This window comes from Tasmannia lanceolata, unplaced genomic scaffold (assembly GCF_043159265.1).
Source record: "Tasmannia lanceolata isolate RefF3 unplaced genomic scaffold, GAP_Taslan_0.1 ptg000037l, whole genome shotgun sequence".
In the NCBI taxonomy this organism is placed as follows: Eukaryota; Viridiplantae; Streptophyta; class Magnoliopsida; order Canellales; family Winteraceae; genus Tasmannia; species Tasmannia lanceolata.
Genome location: NW_027518714.1, coordinates 22154513 through 22176253, shown reverse-complemented (window position 1 = coordinate 22176253; position 21741 = coordinate 22154513). Strand labels below are relative to the sequence as shown.

General features: G+C 38.5%; 1 protein-coding gene across 1 annotated transcript; it reads right to left on the bottom strand.

Moving 5' to 3' along the window:
• Nucleotides 1-585: 585 nt before the first annotated feature.
• On the bottom strand, nt 586-20391 carry SKIP16 (SKP1/ASK-interacting protein 16). Its single transcript, XM_077371956.1, has 6 exons — nt 20142-20391; nt 18922-19656; nt 5653-5871; nt 1519-1625; nt 995-1090; nt 586-864 (listed from the first exon to the last, which is right to left on the bottom strand). The coding sequence occupies exons 1-5, from the start codon at nt 20352-20354 to the stop codon at nt 1012-1014; spliced, it is 1353 nt and encodes a 450-aa protein (XP_077228071.1). The 5' UTR covers nt 20355-20391; the 3' UTR covers nt 586-864; nt 995-1011.
• Between the last annotated feature and the right edge of the window lie 1350 nt (nt 20392-21741).

Below are 21741 nucleotides of genomic sequence, written 5' to 3'. Positions count from 1 at the left end.
ATATATTCGCCCCCTTTAGTGCACTTATGACTATTTTTCTACACTACAAGGGGTGGGGTTTGCCATTTCAAAAAACGGATTTGCTAGTGTCCATTGCAAAAGGCATTTCGCAGAGTTGCATGTAAGAGCAGCCACACAGCCTCATTCACGAGGTGGCTGCTCTCACATGCAATAGCCCATCCGCAAAATGCCTTATGCAATGGACACTAGCAAATCCCTAAAAAAAAAAAGGTGTTAATGAAAAAAGTAATTTTCCCATTTCCATAATATAGTAGGGGTTGTTAAAAATAATTGCCAAGAAATGCATTTAATAATTAATCCATCAAGAGTGTTATTTCCAAAATAAGGGTAAAGTTAAAAAATAATTTCTAAGAAACCCATTGAATACGCCTAAAACACACCTAACCCCAAGAGAGACAGGTGCAACCCGAGGACTTCCCAGGAGGTCACAGTTCCACTTTTGATGGGATCTAGTGCATATGTGCTGGTATGTTTGGTTTTTGAAATGTTTTTTTCAAAGAGTTTTTTTGGTTTTTGATTTAAAAAGTTTTAAACGGAGTATTAAACAGAAGTCCAGTTAGCCTATATAGTTAAAAATCTCTTCTTTATCATCCTTCCCGGGTTTATCACCTTCGGTTGATTCCTTTCCCTTCCAATGACATTACTTATAATTGCCTTTAGTCCATGTCTTACAATCAAATTTCAAAGATGAGTAGTCACAGAAAACCGTTTAGTCCATGTCAATACAAGACTAGATACAATAGGGGAGAAAATGAAACAAAAGCATTGAACTTTTCCTGGCTCACACTTTCACCATCACATAATGGCTACCATACAACCACGCTCAGATGTTTCAACGCATTCCTACCCATGAAGAAGGGAGCAAAAAAACTAAGTCAAAATATGGCATATGCACCAATATCAATAGACAAGGATTGCATGAATGAGTAATGGATAACATACTGATATTGGTTCGGATAATTGGATAACTTACAGCCATGAATAGTATGATCAGAAAATATAGTCTGGTTTTTCAAGAGGAAACACTGCAACTTCCACATCAAAGGGTCTTCCTTTGGGGTCTCTGAGCCTAAGCCAAACAACCAACTCCTTTTCAGTATATCAAGATCTTATCCGCTTTGTAAACAGGTTCTGGGTTTAGTTTAATTAACAAAACGGCAAATTGCCAAGATCTCTAATTCATAGCTAATATAATTTAGTACACGAAAGAGAACAGGAAAAACAAATGGCTTTTGAGAAGTTCAGTTCTAGTAGATCAGACCAAAAGAACATTCAGTCTGATTGATCAAAACACGTCAATAATCTGTGGCATTTGGAAATTTTCAAATAAGTTGGTTTTGGTAAATTCCTCCAGAAAGAAGGATGTTTTCACAACATATTGGTCAATTTGTCCAGAAAGATGGATGTTTCACGGTGTAAAATTAGTTTTGAAATTTTAAGGCACACATTCAAGAATAGCGGCCTTCTAACTTGCAAAGAACAGTCTATCGGGAGTACCTGCCAGGGTAAAATGTGAAAGCACCCTCCATAGTACCACTTGAATCTCGCATGGATATGCAACTCTCATAAACAAATTCCTCTCCATCAGGGTACAAGAGCGGAAACTGCAGCCACAAAAGAATTTAAACTCTAATAAGGACCTGAATGTATGACATGTTTTACGGCCAACCATACATATAAGGGGATTTGGCACACATTCCTCACAAATCTCATAAAAAAATAAATTATAAGTGAAGTTATGCCTAGTCACCTCCCCGTAATATGAGATCATGCTGTCATTTTTTTAATGGCGAGATGATAATGTCATTTAGTCTTGGGGTTATCTCTTTAGAGCAGTTATGGATTCCTTTTTTTTCAGGGCTTTACTTACTATTTTAATTCATATTTTATCGGTCCTATATGTGGGGAGGCCTGCGTTAACCTATGGCCTACTTTACTGGCTTATCCTATAGCCCACTTGAGTGGCCTATTAATCATGACCTACTACCCTAAACCCATACCCAAACTCACTAAAAAAACCTTATAACCCTATTGGTCTTGCTACCATGGCCCATCACTTAAAACCCCTAACCCTCTCTTATATCCTATTGGCTACCCCCATATGGCTCACCACTTCTCCTCTCTCTCTCTCTCTCTCTCTCTCTCTCTCTCTCTCTCTCTCTCTCAGCTTTTTGCAGCCTCCCCTTTCCTTTTTCTTCTTCCCTTCTCCTCCTCCCTCCTCTCTTCCTACCTTTCTCCTCCTTTCCTCCTCTCCCCCACGGCCAACAACATCCACCTATTGCCCTTCTCCCGTCGTGTTCCCCCTCTCGTTCTCTTTCTTTCATTTCGTTTTCTTCTTGACCATATCTACAGCAGACAATCAAGGCATGATGCCCGACAAATCACTCCCAGGTACGGATCTCATTCCCTTTATTTTCCGCAGCCTATTCGCACATTCTCTAGAATCTCATTCTTTTTATTTTCAGCAGCCTATTCCTTTCCCGGATCCTACTACTTTTCCCATCAGCTTGCCATGACGCATTGCCTACCACCCTTAGGTATTATTTGAGCCATACATTAGATCGCTTCATACATTTACTTTTACCATACATTAATTGAGATCGGTTATATTTCATTTAACTAGTTGTTTTGTTTATGGATTTATCATATGGAATATGTCTGGGTTATTTAATTTCTATTTGATAATTGAAATTTAATGTTTAAGATGTTTATGAAGAATGGATCCTCTCTCTCTCTCTCTCTCTCTCTCTCTCTCTCTCTCCTAGTGGTTGTCTGGAACTCAACTTTGATGGGTCTAGCTTTGGTAACCCCGGACCAGCCGGGGTTGGAGTTTTGTGAAATGAAGGGAGACTATTTGGGCGTTTGCGGGTCTCATTGGTGTAGCTGATGCTTCCGACGCAGAGGTTCGAGCGGTTTACAAAGGCTTAAAGCTCTTGTTTAGAGATGGGTTGACTAACGTGAAAATATGAGGAGATAACTAAAAGTGATTTGATGGCTTAATAAGTCGGAGCATCATCTACGGAGATTTGATAGATTTTTTGAGATGTATGATTGGGTGAAGTCTACTCATTTTGTCTTCCATCATGTGAGGCGTTCCACAAACTCGAGAGCTAACGGGTTAGCAAGAGAGGGTGTATCTAAGGAATCTTTGGCCTTATTTGACTCTCTCCCTCCTTCATTGTATTTTCTTTTCTTCATCTTATTATCCGTTGTACATGACCATCTCGGTCTCTTTTTGAATAAATTTGCTAGCATTTTTTTTTAAAGAAAACCTTTTTTTTTTTTAATTTCTACAAAGAACCTTAGCTGAATTTGATTATTATTATTATTATTTTTGAATGGTCGGAATTTAATTTTTTTTTTTTTTTAAAAGTGACATATTTATTGATACCATGAAAGATACAATGGGGACAAGAAGTCCCTAGTAACATTACATAGCATCTGTATAGGCAATTCAGGGCATACCCTGAATTACCAAAAGAGTATTGGGACTATCAATCCTGCACATTCGATGATCATTTTACTCTTCAGATGAAGCATCCTATACTTTCCAAAAGCACCCGTATATCTCTTCCATTTTTAGGACACCCTCCAGGACTTTCCACCATTCCTTCCTTTCTTCAAAAAAACAAATTAAAATTCCCCAAGTGTATCATCCATATAACCTATTACCTAAGATTCATTCTACTTCTTTTTCATCTTTACTTTTTTGTCTATCCAGTCATACACTATGTTCCAAATCCAAAAAAAAAAACCATCTATCAATTCTCCAAAACAAATTAACAAAACTAATCCTGAACTCGAGACTATCATGCACATTCACTCAGCTCCATCATTAGGATCCCAATATCCAAGTCCAATTCCATATCATCAGGGAAAAACTCAGAGGCAAATTGTGGATAGGGAAACTCTTCGACCGGATTCTTCCAGATAGCTATAAGCTCTGCTATCTTGCGAATGCAAAGGGGTCGTTTTGCCTCCCATTAAAGAATATTTTCATTTCATGTCTGAATTTGATTATTATGATCTGTTTATTCTGATTGGGGAATGTGTGTTGCTGATTTTGTAAGATTAGAACCCATTCATGCAGTTCAATTCCCAAAAAGTAACCTATGAATCCTAGGTTTGCACCAATTTGGTACCAGAGCTCAAAACTCAGATCCCTTGTTGGGTCTCTTCAATTATAAAGTTGCCTAGGCGTTCGACGATATGACAAACCGAGTCTTCCACAGTTGTGCGCCTTAGATACTTCATCTAGCGCTCTCCAAGTGTTTAATAATATAATTGATAGTCTTTCTATGTTGTATGCCTTAGGTAGTTCATCTAGATTCCTCCAAGTGGTCGATAAAAGTCTTGATATAGCCTTATTTAAATGCTTTAGACAGTTCACCCTCCAGGTGTTTGGTAAAATTTTGACAATTCTTGTTTATTAGGGCATCTTTTGATAGTAGTTGTGTTTTATAGTGTTGTCGGTGGTCTTGGAGTCTACCTTACATCATTTAGATGTCAGTTACCTAGTATTGTGTCATTCTATTTGCATTTAGGCGTCTTGGTATTTTTTTTTCATAGAGTTGTCTCCCACGTTGATTACACACTTTCCACCCATGGCAAACCAGACTAGTGTTCTATGCCAAGGACAAGGCCATTGAATGATTTTGTTGCTTATGTGGTGGTTTCTAAGTATGTATTTGGGCTTATTTTAGCATTTCCCAAAGTTTCATCTTAAAATTTCATCATTTGCATATTATTTTTAAAGATAAAAAATTTCATCATTTGCATATTTTTTTAAAGATTAAAAAATTTCATCATTTGCATATGTTTCCATACGTTTTTGTGATTTTACAAGATTTCCACCGAAAACAAAATATTTCCTTATCCATGCCGACCGAAAAGGAAATTGAAACCAAAATTTAAAACCTTGCTTATGTTTTTTTTTTTTTAAATTAACCTTGCTTATGTTGACAGTACCATGTTTTAATAATTGCACAAACTCAAGTGGTCTTTTCTTTTTCTTTTCTTTTTTTTTGACTCTCAAAGGTTATTACAGTTCCCAAAAAGCTCTCAAAAGCCAAATAAAAAGAATAGACAAGCCGAGTTTGTGCAATTATAAAAACATGGTACCGCCAATATCAGTAGCCTTTTTCTAAATATATAGTTATTATTTTGGTTTTTTTTATTTTATTTTTAAAAATCTTTATCTAAAAAATCAAAATAGAGGAAAAGCACCTTGCCATTCACGCCTCTAAAAACACTGATTTATCATCACCAACATCATCATAATTAGTTTTTCTTTTGTTGTTGCTATGAAAAACAATATTGTGGCTGTTCTATCATGGAAGAACCGATCACTACGCATGGTGGTTGGGATGCTTGTCCTGACAGTGATCCCTAACATGTCCACTTTCGGGATATGTCTCAAGCCTCACTTCACTGTGATGGTTTTCTATCAGAGAACCGTCACTGTTGGTCATGGAACTCTATTATTCCTACTACTAAACCAATATAATTTTCCTTACTAGTACCATAAAAGCTTTGTTGCCCACTAATTCTTAGATAGCATGTATGACTCAGGAGAATTATTTTCACCCAGAGAAGTTCACATACGAGAGTTTAAGGCAAAATGAAGATTACCTTTCCTATGACAGCTTCTCCATTAACTTCAGACAGAATAACATCGTTGGCACGGTTGATCCAACGTCGCCAGTAAAGTTGGCAAGAGTTGAAGTACATACCGTCCAATGTGCAGCCCTGAGGGAGGAGACGCATGCGGATTGAGTAAGAAAACCAGTACTTTTCTTGCACCTCCTTAAGGTTGCTTAGCTCTGGAACAAACACTGCAGAAGCCCGAATCTGAAAATGACAATGCATCAGAAACCTATACTAAGTACATATGTAATTGTAGGTTGGCAAGAGAAGCAGTAACAAAAAAATAAGTGATAAGAAAATTAAAAAAGAAGGTAAGGGTAGCTTTAATAGTGATGTCATAGGGGTCTATAAGAATAGCAACACCAAAATTTAATAAAAGAAGCTCCAGTTTCCTAAAGATAGGACTTGGACAACATCAGTCAGATTAATATTACATGCACAAACCACAATTTCTTCAAAAAAAGAAAGAAAGAAAGAAACCACAATTTCCCTTCCCATTTTCTTCACATGAAGAAGAAATAGAAATAAATATATCAAAACAGGGGACATATGCCCTCAAGACCTGCTGAAACAAAATTATCAAGAGATAAGAAAATTAACTACCTGCCCTACCTCATCTAGTTGACACCAACTTAATCAAAACTTCCCTCAGCAGAAAAGAAACAGAGAACAATTTATATAGAGCAGAATATCTTTCATTGAATTTCTGAAGTCCTAAAAAGGACCACATTCAGGGTAACTAAAATTTTAGATTAACTGAAGGAAATAATGCTTAGTCAAGTAGTCGCGGGGGGGGGGGGGGGGGGGGGGGAGGGAGGATGGGGAGGGATAAGAATGCAACTTTTTTTAAATGGTAGGAGGCTAAGAAAGTGAATAGGGAACCATTAAAAAAATGCAACTAGGGAAGGTAAAAACATGGTTGTCCAGTTACTCCAAAAGCTTAAGCTGTTGGAGATGGCGTTATTTAATCTTTTATACTTTTAACACTCCCCCTCACGCGTGGCCCCTATTTCTTTGGGCTTTTTTTTTTTTTTTGGATGGGTAAGCTGGGGTTAGGCAGACCCCTACCAGATATATTAGATAATAAAGAAAGATACAAGATGATGAGCAAAAAGACAACCCCACCCACATGAGGGGGGGAGAACAAAAATGATAGAAGTCTCAAGGGAACCTGAGAAAAGCAAGAGAAAAGCCTGAAAAATAAAATCAACAACAAGAACAGAGCAAAACACCATAAGCTCCACCAAAGGGGAACAGCCAAAGCTACATCCCTTGGTCTCTTTCTTTGGGTTGGCATACACATGGCACATGTGGCTCCACTTTTGGGTTTTGCCATTGCATGTAGATTTTGCTATCAACAAGGTTTGAACCCAGGCATTTGCTCTGATTCCATGTGAAACTACCAGTTACTCCAAAAGCTTAAGCTGTTGGAGATGGAGTTATTTAATCTTTTATACTTTAACAACTGGCATGAAACATTAGTAGAAAGAATGAATATAAATTTCTTGGATGTGACCCAGATCCAAAATCACCTATCCTCACTGATGCAGCACCGTGAAGAAAAATTGAGGAAAGGTGAGAGAAATAGACGAAAGGGGATAGAATTAGAAGAATAGGGGAAGAAGAGACGAAATAACCTGACAAAGAGATGAAATTAGGGAGAAGTAGAAGAATAGGAGAGGAGACGAGAAGTAGAAGAAGAGAGGGAAGAATAGAAATCTGGGAGAGAGGCTATCAATCAATTGTATTAATCATCAAAGGTCACAAAATAATCTGTAAAGGGACCTATAAATAGGTAATTAACAACCAAAAAGATAGAAACCTACTAAAATAAGAATTCCTAAAAATAAAATGGAAAATAAAATCCTAGAAACTAATAACATGGAAATAAAAATATTAGAAACTAAATAATGCAGAAATAAATCCTAATATCTGCATCATTCTCCCCCGATTGAAAAAGAACTCGCCCTCGAGTTCTAGTCCACCTGGGTCAAATATGTAAACAATCCACTGAAGTAATAGAACGCGTAATCCGGCGGAAGCAGTCATCATGTCTAACGCTCGAGACAATCAGGAGAAGCATTTGCAAGGTCGGTGGAAGAAGAGAGAAGAAAGTGCCCATGTAAACTCATGTGAACAGAATCTAGGCTGGAAAAGTAAACTAGCTGGGAAGATCGCAAGGTACTCCTCCTGGATCGGCAAAACAGCTATGGGCAGTATCAATCCATGATCAGCATCAAGATGGTCATCTTGTGCACTGAAATCGGCGGGCTCGACCTCCATAATCATCTCGATCGGGGCATCTACTGGAGAAGCAATGCTATCAGTGTGCTCATGTAATGATAGGGAATCGGCGTCATCGATGATCAGCTCGTGTTGTGTATGCTCTGGTAGTGCCCCAACGATCTGGTCACTCGACTCGGACTCAGGCAATGGATCAGCCTCATGTGGATCTGCCACAATATCTGCCTCATAAGAATGAAGCTGGCTCGCTGGATGCTCAGCAATCGATGCGGCAAAAATCCCGAAATCGTCATGCTCAATGATGTCGACCTCAAAAATCAACGGAGTCTCTAGTTCTGCATCGTCCATCTTAGATTCTAAATCTGAATCTGATAGAATCAAAGGTTCAACATCGATGATCTCATCAATACTCGCATCGGGCTCTGTAAGAATAGCAGCAACGTTAGGTGGGACGGATAAAGTAGTGAAGCGACTGAAAATATGACTCGCGCATGCGACGCTCGAAATATCGATTTTCGGCTGCAATTTCAGCATCTCGTGCACGACGTGCTGCGGCTTGTCGTTCACGACGAGCTGCTTCTTCTCGTCGAGCGGCTTCTTCACGCATCAATCTTTGGTCATACGCTGCTCGCTCACGTTTCAATCTCTGTTGATTTGGATAGTGGTATGTAAACTCATAACGAACATCCTCCCATCGACGAAATGGAGGCTTACAAAACTCACTACGCTCGTTAACGAAGAAATTCCATTTCGACTTGGCTTCGCGGCACACTGTATCCGTGACTTTGTGAATTGTTATTTGATGATGATCATAACCACAATACCTATGGTATGCATTAAGTGCCTGGATCCAGTCTAAACACGCATCCTCGACATCTCCATAGCAAGGGTGTCAATTTTGGCTTGAGCTTGGCTCGAGCTCGGCTCGAATCCTTAACGAGCCGAGCCCGAGCTAGGCCAGGCTCGGCTTGGCTCGTTAAGGCTCGATTTAACAAGAGGGGGGTGAATGTGCACAAAGAGGGTGGCCTGGGGAGAAAAATATAGGAGTAATTTAGGGTTAAACTCATAATTTAGACCTTATGAGTTATGACCTTATCTCATTCTAACTTTTTCTCTATAGAAAATCAGCCGCATCTTCATTTGGGAGAAAAAACCATCCCACCGGAGATCCGCCTCTTCATCTTCTCCGACCATCCCACCGGCCACCGGAGATCCGGCCACCTTCAAGGAATCCCCCTCTCCATCTCCACCTCTTCATCTTTTCCTCTCCATCTAAACCCTAGATCTAACCCTCTCCATCTCTACCATCTTCTTCACAGATCTAAACCCATTTTCTCCACTTCTCCACCATCTCTGACTCCGGCGAGCTCCATTAAATCTGGCACCCCCATCCATACTCCAACATCTCTCTCTCTCTCTATCTCCTTTCTCTCTTTGACAGAACCCTAGAAGAAGAAAATCTCTGCCCCCCCCCCCGTCGGTGTTCTCCAAATCTTCGCTCCCCGCCGGTGCTCTTCGTCGCCTTCTTCTCCTCCTCGCCTCAGATTCGATCATTCGAAGCAAGGTTAGTTATTTTGGTTCATAATTTATTTATTTTCATTTTGAGAATCTTTTTAGGGCTTTTTATGGGGTTTTCTATGGGGGGAAATATCACTGCACTTCTAGGTGGTTTTCTCTTCATTTTGAAGAGAAATTATATGGTGCAAGGACCTACGGTGGAAGTACCAACCTTGATATTTGATCCAACAGCAGCTGCTGTTGGATCAAATATCAAGGGTTAGATTGAGCTTTTGCCAAAAATTGAATTGAATCAACCCAAATTTTCAAAAATCAACCCAAGTTGTTGTTGGATCAAATATCATTAAATCAAGGGTTTAGGTTGAGCTTTTGCTAAAACCTGAATTGGAATCAACCTAAAACAGAGGTTGCAGAGCCCATTTTATGGTAAAAGCTCAACCCAAATTTTCATTTTCAAGAGAAATTATATGGTGCAAGGCCTTACAGTGGAAGTACCAACCTTGATATTTGATCCAACATCAGCTGCTGTTGGATCAAATATCAAGGGTTAGATTGAACTTTTGCCAAAAATTGAATTGAATTGAATCAACCTAAAACTGAGCCCATTTTATGGTAAAAGACTAAAAGCTCAACCCAAATTTTCAAAAATCAACCCAAGTTGTTGTTGGATCAAATATCATTATATCAAGGGTTTAGGTTGAGCTTTTGCTAAAACTTGAATTGGAATCAACCTGAAACCGAGCCCATTTTATGGTAAAAGCTCAACCCAAATTTTCAAAAATCAACCCAAGTTGCTGTTGGATCAAATATCAAGGGTTTAGGTTCAACATTTGCTAAAAATTGAATTGGAGTCAACCTGAAACCAAGCCCATTTTATGGTAAAAGCTCAACTCAAATTTTCAAAAATCAACCCAAGTTGCATCCCTGAAAATCAGATTACCTAAGTATACATCAATTTTTCAAAAGCGGAGATTGCAAAGCCTTCGTTGGCCAATTGAGTTTCATTGGCTAGGGCATTATATTCCTTCTCTTGGTGAATTTGCAGTAGCAAATTGCAGCTATTATGGGAAAAAATCTTTGAAGGCAACATATTATATGTCTTGAAGTTATTATGTCTTTTTTTTAATCAGATGTCTTCTTTGCCATCATCTCAACAATCTGTGAATGAAACTAATCCCCCAAATCCTAAAGAAGTAGTGTCTGGTGAGAATGTGAATGAGGATGATAATCTGCAGATTTCTGACTGGGAGAATGAGACGACTCAAGAGATTGATACAGATGTAGACAAAAGAGGGAAAAAAATCTGATGTTTGGGTTTGTTTTGAGGATACAGAACTTACGGAGAATGGAAAGACGGTTACAAAACATCAATGCAAGGGTTGTCGATCAACATTTACTAAGATGAGAGGTGGTACCACATCTACCCTTAGAAGGCATATGGGTTCATGTAAAGCTTTGAGTTGGAAAAGACAAAAACAATCTACAATTTCTTTTCCACCTGCTGAATGTAGTGGGATTGAATTTGGAGGTTTTGCTATAACTTCCTATGACCAAATGAAGATTAGGGAAATCATTGCCAAGATGATCATTGTGCATGAGTACCCGTTTAAGATGGTTGAACACACATGGTTCAACATCTTATGTAAGTCTTTAAATCCTAGTTATGAGAAGATGTCAAGGAACACAATTAAACTAAAGTGCATGAAGGTTTATGAAACTAAGGAGAAGTTGAAAAAAAAATTCAAGGGTCTTGGTAGAATTTCCCTTACATCCGATTGTTGGACATCAAACCAAACTATTGGATACATGTGTTTAACTGCTCATTTTGTTGATTCAGATTGGAAGTTACAGAGGCGCATCATTAGCTTTTGTGATTTGGAGCCACCCCATTTTGGAGTTGTCATAAGTGATGCCATTTCTGCATGTCTAACAGAGTGGGGAATTCAGGATAAGGTGCAATCCATCACATTGGATAATGCACGAAATAATGATGTGGCTGCCGATCAATTGAAGATCAATTTCCAGTCGAGGAATAAGTTGCACTACAAGGGAAAGATTTTTCACATTAGATGTTGTGCCCACATTCTTAACTTAATGGTGCAGGATGGTCTTAAGAAAATTGATTCAATCATTCAAAAGAAAAGGGAAAGTGTGAAATATTTAAAGAAATCTCCATCTCGTCTTTTCAAGTTTGGGGAAATTGCAAGACAACTGGATGTTCCTACTTCTAAAGGGTTGCGCATAGATGTTCTTACTCGTTGGAACTCTACTTATTTGATGCTTGACCATGCCTTCACATATAAGCATGTTTTTAGTCAATATGCTGCTAGAGATGCAAATTACAAGTGGCTTCCCACTCCACTTGATTGGGGCAAGGCAGAAAAATTTTGCAAGTTTTTGGGGGTTTTCAATGGAGTGACAATTATTCTCAGGAACATCTTATCCCGCTGCAAATGTTTTTCTGTGGAAAATTAAACAGGAGTTGACTACCCACTTACTTTCTGATGATGAGTATACGGTACGAATGGCAAAGATTATGAATGAAAATTTTAATAAGTATTGGGGCGATTGCAATTTGTTTATGGCTATTTCCAGCATCCTTGATCCTAGGTACAAGATGAAACTAATTGAGTTTTGTTTCCCCAAAATCTATTCAATCTTCGATTATGAAACTCACATCAAAATAGTTCGGGACTCGTTGTATGAGTTGTTATGTAGTCGAGTACGAGCGCCAATCTACCATTGAACAAAATTCACAATCATTTCAAAGTTTACAAAGAATTGATGAATTTGAAGAATTTTGCCAATCTACGGAGACCGTTAGATCTTCCAAGTCAGAGATGGACACTTATTTGGAGGGAATTCGTTTTAAATGCGACAAAATATTTTTTGATGTTTTGGAGTGGTGGAAAATGAATACACTCAAATTTCCTACCCTTTCAAGAATGGCAAGGGATATACTCACTATATCAATCACTACAGTTGCTTCTGAGTCTGCATTTAGTGCAGGAGGAAGGGTATTGGACCAGTACAGAAGTTCTCTAGCTCCAAAGACAATGGATGCTTTGATTTGTTCAGGTAGTTGGCGTAGAGTTACTCAGAAGGCCATCTCTCCCTCTTCGGTAAGTGTCATATCATAACTTGCAATTTTTTTGTTTCATTATTTTATATATTACTTGTTTATGTAACACTAAATTTTGCAGTGTGAATATGTCGAGGAGGAAGATACGAGAGTTGTTATTCCAGATGGTGCCGAATAGATTGTGGTATGTTGTTACTTTTGTAGGTCTAATTATCTATTCAGGTTGTGTTGTATTGTTGTTATTTTCAGGTAATCATTCATTTTTGTGGTGGGTTTCTCTTAAAGTTGATCATATACCCACATGTATCTATTTTTTGCAGGAATATGGTTTTTTTTTTGGGGTTATTTGTGGTGGGTTTTCTCTCAATGCTCATGCAACCTTCTATGGAGTGGGTGATGCCTCTGGAATAGAGGGTATGTAATGAAATGAGGCTAATGAGCATTTGTGACCTTTGTTATTTTAGGTGTGACACATTATTTGCATAATGTTGTTGCATTGGCCTTTATTATTTTAGAGGTGCCACTTTAATTGCATAATGTTGTTTCGTTAACAATTTTTCTCTATTTGTTTTGTAGGTGGTGGGGCTTTTGGTTATGGCCTATGGGAACCTCTAAAGTATTGGTTATGTTGAAAGATTTGTAGTGATTTTCTATGCATGCATAGTGATTTTTGTTTTGAAGTTGTAATTGAACAATATATGTGCTTGTTTGTGGGGATTGTGAAGTGTAGTTGGTATTAGACAAGTTGGGAAGGGCTTTTTTATCACTTGATATAGCCTGTAAGCTTTGAAGACTAATTGGTAAAAACTCTGCAGATTCCAGTGTTTTAGTATGAGGATAATGTATTTGTATTGTCTCATTTCTTGTTTAGAATGCAATTACACCCATGAACTTGATTATGATGGGTGTTAATTTGTAGCTTGTAGGGATAAAAATTGTTGTTGACGAGTTGGGATTTTTCTTTACAAATTTGATTATGTTCCCTCCTGCTTAGTACTTGATTTGGTGTAAGATTATGACATATTTCAACATAGATTGATGAATTGGTTTTGCCACCCCCATTACCCCATAATTCCTTGATAAACTTGTACAGGACGAGAAAAAAAAAGCCCAATTCGCCCCTGTTAACGAGCTTGATAAGGCTCGCGAGCCACTCACGAGCCTGGCCGAGCCGAGCCGAGCCCGAGCCCAATTCGAGCTCGAGCCGAGCCCAGTTTTGACATTAACGAGCCGAGCCGAGCCGGGCTCGGCTCGGCTCGTTTACACCCCTACTCCATAGAGATAGGTGCAGTTATCATAACCACAGAAATATGAAACCTGTGGTGCAGAAGCAAATTGAGGATCATATCTATCACAATATGGAGCAGCTGGCGGAGCCATAGGGATCTGTGGCGAAAACTAAAATCAACGGTCTGATCTATCTGGCGAAAGAAGCACAACGTCTGTCACGGATCTGAAATCGAATGAGTGAAAGCTGATGATCGGAAGAAGGGGCGCGATCAGTTGCTGAGATAGTTCCTGAAACTGTGCTGAAGACTGTTGTCCGCTACTGAAAATAGGCTGGATGGGCTCTAAAAGTTGTCACGAACAACTTTCGTGTTTGTGGCGAAACCCAATTTTGAGCGGAAATTTCCTGGGGGAAGAGAGAGAAAAACCAAAAAGAGAGGAGAGAGAAACTAGAGAGAGTGGAATTTTCTTTTTCTTTTCTTTTCTTTTTTTTTTCCTTTTTTTTTTTTTTGTTACTCTCTCTAATTGGGTACTTTGTTTGCAACAGTCACGTTTAAATCTGTTATGAAATTGAATATGAGGGGGGTGCCCACAAGAAAATAGGGGGTGGTGAAATCAGTTCACAAATATTGGAAGTGGGGGTGCCCAAGGGAGAGAGGTGGGGATAGATATTACCGATATGGGGGGTGCCCAATGGAAAAGATGGGGGTACTTTTTTTTACTGTGATTGTGATGTAATGGAATAGTGGGACCACCCACTTTTGAGAATAAGAAGGAAACAGTAAACGCCCACCTTAGTTCTGTGACCTTTTGTGACAGTTGCTTAACTTTGTCACCTACTGTTGTAGGTTACCAAGTAGCCCAGATATGGTAATTATATGAAAAAATAGCCACTAGGCCACTTTGATGAAACCTATTGGAAATAACAACTTGCCTTCCTCAGTTACTTACCAAAATGAAATTCTCCGGTTGCCTCAAAGTCGGTGGGTTTCCTTGTGGAGTACGGTAAGAAGACCGAAATATCGAACTTGCTTTCTTTTGTTGTGACTGCAGGTAACACATGTAAGGGAAGTTGCCTTTCTTTGCAAGAAAGCTACGAGTATGTTATCAAAGAAACCTATAGAACAAGGCAACTTGCCTTTTCGATAACACCAAAGAAAGAAAGACTTGTTTCTCTCTTACGAAAACAAATTGTAGGAGATGATTGCGGCTAGGGTTCTGCAGAGAGGAGATCGAACTCCGAAGAGAGGGGATCCGAATGTGTTGCAGGAATGATATTGTTGGGTGGCTGAAACTGAAAGGATTGGGGGTGAAAATAACAGGTTTCAGAGGGTTAGTTTGGGTTTAAAAGATAATGGGTTTAACAAGATCAAGAATGGATTCGGTTGAAAAATAATGGAATTTGGGATGGAGAAAACTTCTGAAACTTCTTTGATGGAAGAGGGTGACAGGGAATTTGGGGTGGGATTTGAAGCTAAGAGAACGAAATTGATGGGGAATGGTTAAGGTGATGATCTGGTGGAGTTGGGATGCTTGGTCTAGGGTGTAAAATCGGGGTGAAACAAAGGTGGTGAAGTGGCTGTTTATGAAGGTGGAAAGATTGGTTTGGAGGCTTGAAGTTATAGGTGTTGGCTGGGTTTTATGGGTTGGGTTTTATGTAGGCAAGATGTTTGATGAAATTCCTCAAAGGGTTAGGGTTATGGTTTTGAAGGAGTTAGGGTGATGGATGGTTGATTTGGAGTAAATTTTCTATAGGTTTGGGACTGAGATTAAGAGGGAAAAAAAGATACCTCGACTTTGATCGCAAGTTGCGCTTTGATCGTCGTAGTCTTGGATCTTTTAGCTCTGATACCAAATTGATGCAGCACCGTGAAGAAAAATTGAAGAAAGGGTAGAGAAATAGACGAAAGGGAAACTAAAAACATGGAAATAAAAATACTAGAAACTAAATAATGCGGAAATAAATCCCAATATCTGCATCACTCACCGTTCCTGCGAAAATAAACCCCCCAACTCGCTGTCATTCACTATTAAAAAGGAATCTTTGATCGTGCATTCCTGCTCTATTGCCGCAAGAAAAAAGGTCAGGAAACTTATCACAAATCAGCCCAGAATTGAATCTTGTCCCCCTTTGCAGGCTCTGAAATGAATCTTTTTTTTGGAAAACCAGCAAACCTTTCATAATGTCTTACAAAATGTAACCCCCCCTCCCCCTCTTCCAAAATTCCTATAGCAATCAAGCAGGTTCCAACATCCGAAGCTGACACTATAAGAATGCAACTATTTTTTAATGGTAGGAGGCTAAGAAAGTGAATAGGGAACCATTAAAAAAATGCAACTAGGGAAGGTAAAAACATGGTTGTCCAGTTACTCCAAAAGCTTAAGCTGTTGGAGATGGCGTTATTTACTCTTTTATACTTTTAACACTCCCCCTCACGTGTGGCCCCTCTTTCTTTGGGTTGGCCAACACGTGGCACATGTGGCCCCACTTTTGGGTTTTGCCATTGCATGTAGATTCTGCTATCAAGGTGGTTTGAACCCAGGCATTTGCTCTGATTCCATGTGAAACTACCAGTTACTCCAAAAGTTTAAGCTGTTGGAGATGGAGTTATTTAATCTTTTATACTTTAACAGCTGGCATGAACATTAATAGAAAGAATGAATATAAATTTCTTGGCTGTGTCCTAGATCCAAAATCACCTATCCTCACCAGGCTTCTTATAGAGTTCAGACGTCAGAGTGCCCAAGAACCTAGCCAGCCTCTCAATCTCTCTACCGAAAAAGTTCCTGCGAAAATGGAACCCCCAACTCACCCAGTTCACTATTAAAAAGGAATCTTTGATCGTGCATTCCTGCTCTATTGCCACAAGAACAAAGGTCAGGAAACTTATCACAAATCAGCCCAGAATTGAACCTTGTCCCCCTTTGCAGACTCTGAAATGAATCCCTTTTTGGAAAACCAGCAAACCTTTCATGATGTCTTACAAGCTGTAACCACCCTCCTCCCTCCCTCCCTCTCTTCCAAAATTCCTATAGCAATCAAGCAGGTTCCAACATCAGAAGCTGACACTATAATCCTCTCCAATCACCACCCTCTAGAGATGGGAAAGATCCTCCTCAAACCACCAAATCCATCTTTCCAGCAATGCTATGTTCGTCACCTTGATATTTCTAATGCCCAAGCCTAGATGTCTTCAGTTGACTAGCCTCTTTCCAATTAACCAAATGGAATCTCCTCCTATCCTAGACTAGCCAGGGAAGGTGCTTGTTTGTTAGTGATTGGTCAGTATGATTTTCTTCTGCCTTGAGTTTTAGTGCTCAGCACCTCTCTTTCTTATCTACGCCGCTCTCTGTATTTCTTTTTCTTTTTCCTTCTACTCCTTTGACCATCTCGGTCTCTTGTTTTAATAAAATTTTGACCACTCAAAAAAAAAGAGGAGAAGGAAACAGAAAAACTTAGAATCAGAAAAAAAAAAAACTCAACTATATGAAATCTTTGTATGTTTTCACTACTCTTTGAAAATGCAGAAGATTTTGGCCGAGAAAAATGCCAGAAGAGTTTGGTCGGGAAAAATGCAGAACTAGTTAGGGTTATGGCGGGGTAAATGCCAGAAAATGAGAAAGAGAGAAAGACACTGGGATTATGGCCAGGAAAAATGCTAGAAAACAAGAGAGAGGAGAGACGCTATTTAAAAAAAGAGAGTGAGAGAGAGGGAGCCTTGTGTTTGCTAAGATTTTGGCCGGGAAAAATGTCTGGGGTGGGTGCTTGTTCTAGACGATGAGGAGGAAGGACCTAAGAAAAGAGGAAACAAAACGTCTTAGCCCGAAAAATAGGAACAGAACTTTCCTTGGAAAGCGAAATAAATAGTCTGAGGTGGTTTTCTCTTTCCTCACTTTTTAAAGAAAGTTCAATTCGGGAAAAGAAGAATCCCTATTAAACGAGATTACAAAACCTTGGAAAGCTATTTTTGAGGGAAACTTCTTCCCGAGAAAAAAAATGAATAGATCCAAACATGTAGTATAACCAAACTATACAATAAACACTTGATTCAGTAAATAGTGAAGGTTTATTGGTGAGATGACTTATGAATTGCAAGTTGTGACTTTTGAATTGTGATTATCACAAATTAGACACGTGACTCTTTGCAACTGATTATTTTAGTCTTTATTTTGACAATGATTACAGAAAAACTTCAACTTTTAGATACTTCTGTGATTTTCAGTCAGGTTAACGCATTAAGGATAATGGTTTGTGAGAAGCATAACATAGGTATCGAACTCAAATTGTTTACTCAATCAGTATAATCAGTACAGATTAATGGTAGCAAATAAATAAATATACTATAGTTGATAATACACACTAAACAGTATAGAATATGCAAACTATTTTTTTTTTTTTGAATGGTGTAGAATATGCAAATTATAATTTATATGCATCTTCCACTTGATAAAGTAGTAGTGTTTTTTTCAAACATGTTTAAAATAGTAAGTTCTCTCAGCCATTCAAAAAAAAGTAAGTTTTCTCATTCACTTGCTCGGTCATTGCACTAGCTCTTAATATTTTATTATAACTTGCAATTGTTCAACATTTTTAAGAAAAAATGCGTATAAAAAAAAAAAGAACAGTTCCATTGAGTACTCAACCAATTTTCGAATTCACGCAGACTGAAATATGAGTCGAGTTTGAGACTTACACATTAATATACAGAAGACCCATCAACACAAGTCCCCTGATCCAACATACTATAGAACATACAACTTCAACACGATCTTGATTCTAACAGGAAATCCACAAAGTTCAGTTGTGAGACTGGACATGGGACAATATTTGAATAAAAAAACAAATACAAATGGATAATACATTTTAAAGTTTAGCAAATACATATAATCTTGAGCTAAGAATGTTGTGGATGAATTGAAGTTGAATCAAGAAAATGATGTAAGCACATTTTAATGTGTCATTGAGTCGTGTGACTTAAAAAAGGTTATGATTAGGAATTAATTACAATGAAGATTAATAGTGTTGATAGGAGCCATAAGCAGGTATTGATACGAAACATACAAACAAAATTCACCATTGAGTTCTCTAAACTTTTTGCTCTTTAATGCACCAAATTCAGACTGATTTTCTAGCATCCAACTATGTGAAGAATTAATAGATAATAGAAAGCATGGATTATAACCTGAACACCATTTGTTACGGCAGTAGTACAATGCGGCAGATTTTCCGGAAACAAACTGATGCTTCGGACTTTTCCTTCCTCACGAATACCAATCACACCGTTCTGTAGGCGCCTTCCGTGTTCCTCCAACCAGAGTAGCATGCCATCTTGTTGCTGATCGCCATTCAAGTCATGCACGGATCTTATCAGCGCATCAGGTACACACGGCATCATCTCTCCATTGGGAAATAGATTCCCAGTACCAACATACAATTGCCCACTTTCACAATGAAGGAAAAACAACTTCTCAATATGAGGGCAAGCTGCCATGACAATGTGTTGAGATCGTGTCGAAAATCCCATCTGATGAACAAACTCTATAGTTTCCTTGATTACCTGCCTCAAAGGTAACAAGAAGACATTGACGACATGATCATAAAAGCCATAACCTCCGATGAGTCCCGTGGCGACAGTAGTGGTGGGGTCTTCTTCTTCACTTTGAGAAGGGTTTCGGTGTGGTATATCCTGACCGTCGCAGAAGCGATAGAGAAGCCTGGTGGGAATCGGCAATTTGACACCTAGGATCCTTTCAAGTTCCTTTAACTCCGCTTCGGATGCGCCTCTTCGCAATGTCTTTTCCGCCTCTGGAAAATTTAGGGCAACCCAGTTCTTGATTGAAGTCCAATATTTCTTGGCTCTTCTGACGAGAGAAATTGGATACATACCAAAAGATTCCTTCCATGTTATGTAAGCCACCTAACCACCAAAAGTTCCAGTTCCATTTTCATTTCGAAGAGTCAAATTCTACCCGAAAACTATAGTGGGACATAGGATTAAAAAAAAAAAAGAATTCGAAACCTCTTCTAACCCTAGATTACAATCCAACAAAGGATCCCCAGAGATACTTTGTTCCCCCTTTCTTGTATCTAGGGTTAGCCGCCATTTCCAGTTTATGCTCTTGATTGTAAGTTTGTAACAACTCTTTTTATATTAATACAGTGGTAAGGTTCTTTCCTAACCCTAGCTTATCGATCAAATTCTACTGGAAAATGATGATAGAAAAAAAAAACAAGATGATAAATAGTAACAATTGAATGAAATAGGTTTTATGAAGTGGGTTTAGTTAGATACCTTGAAGGAAGGCGTGGGGTTTCCAAAAGGGTCTTGAGAAAATAAAAACAAGATGATAAATAGTAACAATTGAATGAAATAGGTTTTATGAAGTGGGTTTAGTTAGATACCTTGAAGGAAGGCGTGGGGTTTCCAAAAGGGTCTTGAGGAAGAGATAGATCGAGATCTTGTGTGCAGAATTTGCGCCACAAATCATCTTCAGAAGCTGAAACCCTGAATCTCTTATTGACACAGCCTATAACTGCAGCATTTTTCGCGCCCAATTTTGAGATGATGATGTGAGTAACCAAATCTCCCAAACTCTCCAAACCCATCTCTCCCATTTCTCTCTCTAGTATCTCTTTGTTCTCTCACATTTTTTGCGTTTTGCTATTTTTATAGAGCCGACCCAAGCTAACGTACGCATTCTTTCGGACCAAGGCTAACGTGCGCACACTTTCGGACTCTTCTAGCAAGTGCTCAACTTTATATGATACGTGGGGCCATTCTATTTGGATGATCTAGACCATTCATTTGGCGGTCCCCTGACGTAAATAGCATGTCCCAAAAAATCTTCACCGATCTAACCCTCCAATACTTTTTCTGTAAATGGAAGGCTAAAATGGAAATTTGACACAGAGGGACAAATAAATCATATAATATCAGAGGGGTCAAGTGTTTGTTGAAAATTACAGAAGGGGATCAAAACCCGATTTACGAAAATTTGAATGACGATAATGCCCCTCTGGCAGAAACAGAGTGATTTGACTTAGAAAATTAAAAATACATTTCAGTTTTCCCTCTTCTCTCTTCCCTCTTCTCTCCTCTCGTCTCTGTTTATTTTTCCTCCTCTCCTCCGGCGATCTCTACGGCGATCTCTCCGGCGATCTCGACGAAGGTGAAGCACGTATCAAACCTCGAAAACAATAAACCTTACCTAGTACGTCGTTTCCTTCCCTTCCTTTATTTAATCTCTTTTTCTTTTTTTTTTAAAAGGAAAATCAGGTTGAGAGAGATGCAAAAGGGGGGGGGAATCCTTTTTGATGCAATCTGTTTTTTATTTTTTTCATTTATATACATGTCAGTTACTGCATTTCCTCCTACAGAGTAAAATAGTTGTAAATGCTTGTAAATGTTGTTTGTTGCTGCTAGGGTTTTATGTTTTACATTAATTTGTAAAATGGAGAAATGTTATGCTGTTTTCTTATTCTAGGGTTTTATTTTGTATATTAATTTGTGAAATGGAGAGATGGGATTTCATTTCATATATACGTATGTTACTACAAATCCACCTACAGAGTAAAATATAGTTGCATGCTATTTGTTGATGCTAGGGTTTTATTTTTTACGTTAATTTGTGGAATGGAGAAATGCGATTTCATTTCATGTACATATCACTTACCGCATTTCCACCTACATAGTAAAATAAATGCAAATGCTCGTCTGCTATTTGTTTATGCTAGGCTTTTATTTTTACAATTTGTGGAGTGGATAAATGGGATTTCATTTCATATAGGATGTGGACAGAAGAAATGTTGCTATTATTTTTTTTTTGTATGCTTTTCTGTGCCCGGAAGGAATGGTAATTTATATAAATAGCGTGAAGTAGATGTAAATGTTCATGTTAGAAGTCTCATGTGGTGATTTAAAAAAAGGAAAATAGCAGATTCAATGTGTAGGAGAAAATCACGATTTGAAGTCTGACGGTAATTCAAGTTATTTGAGATTCAG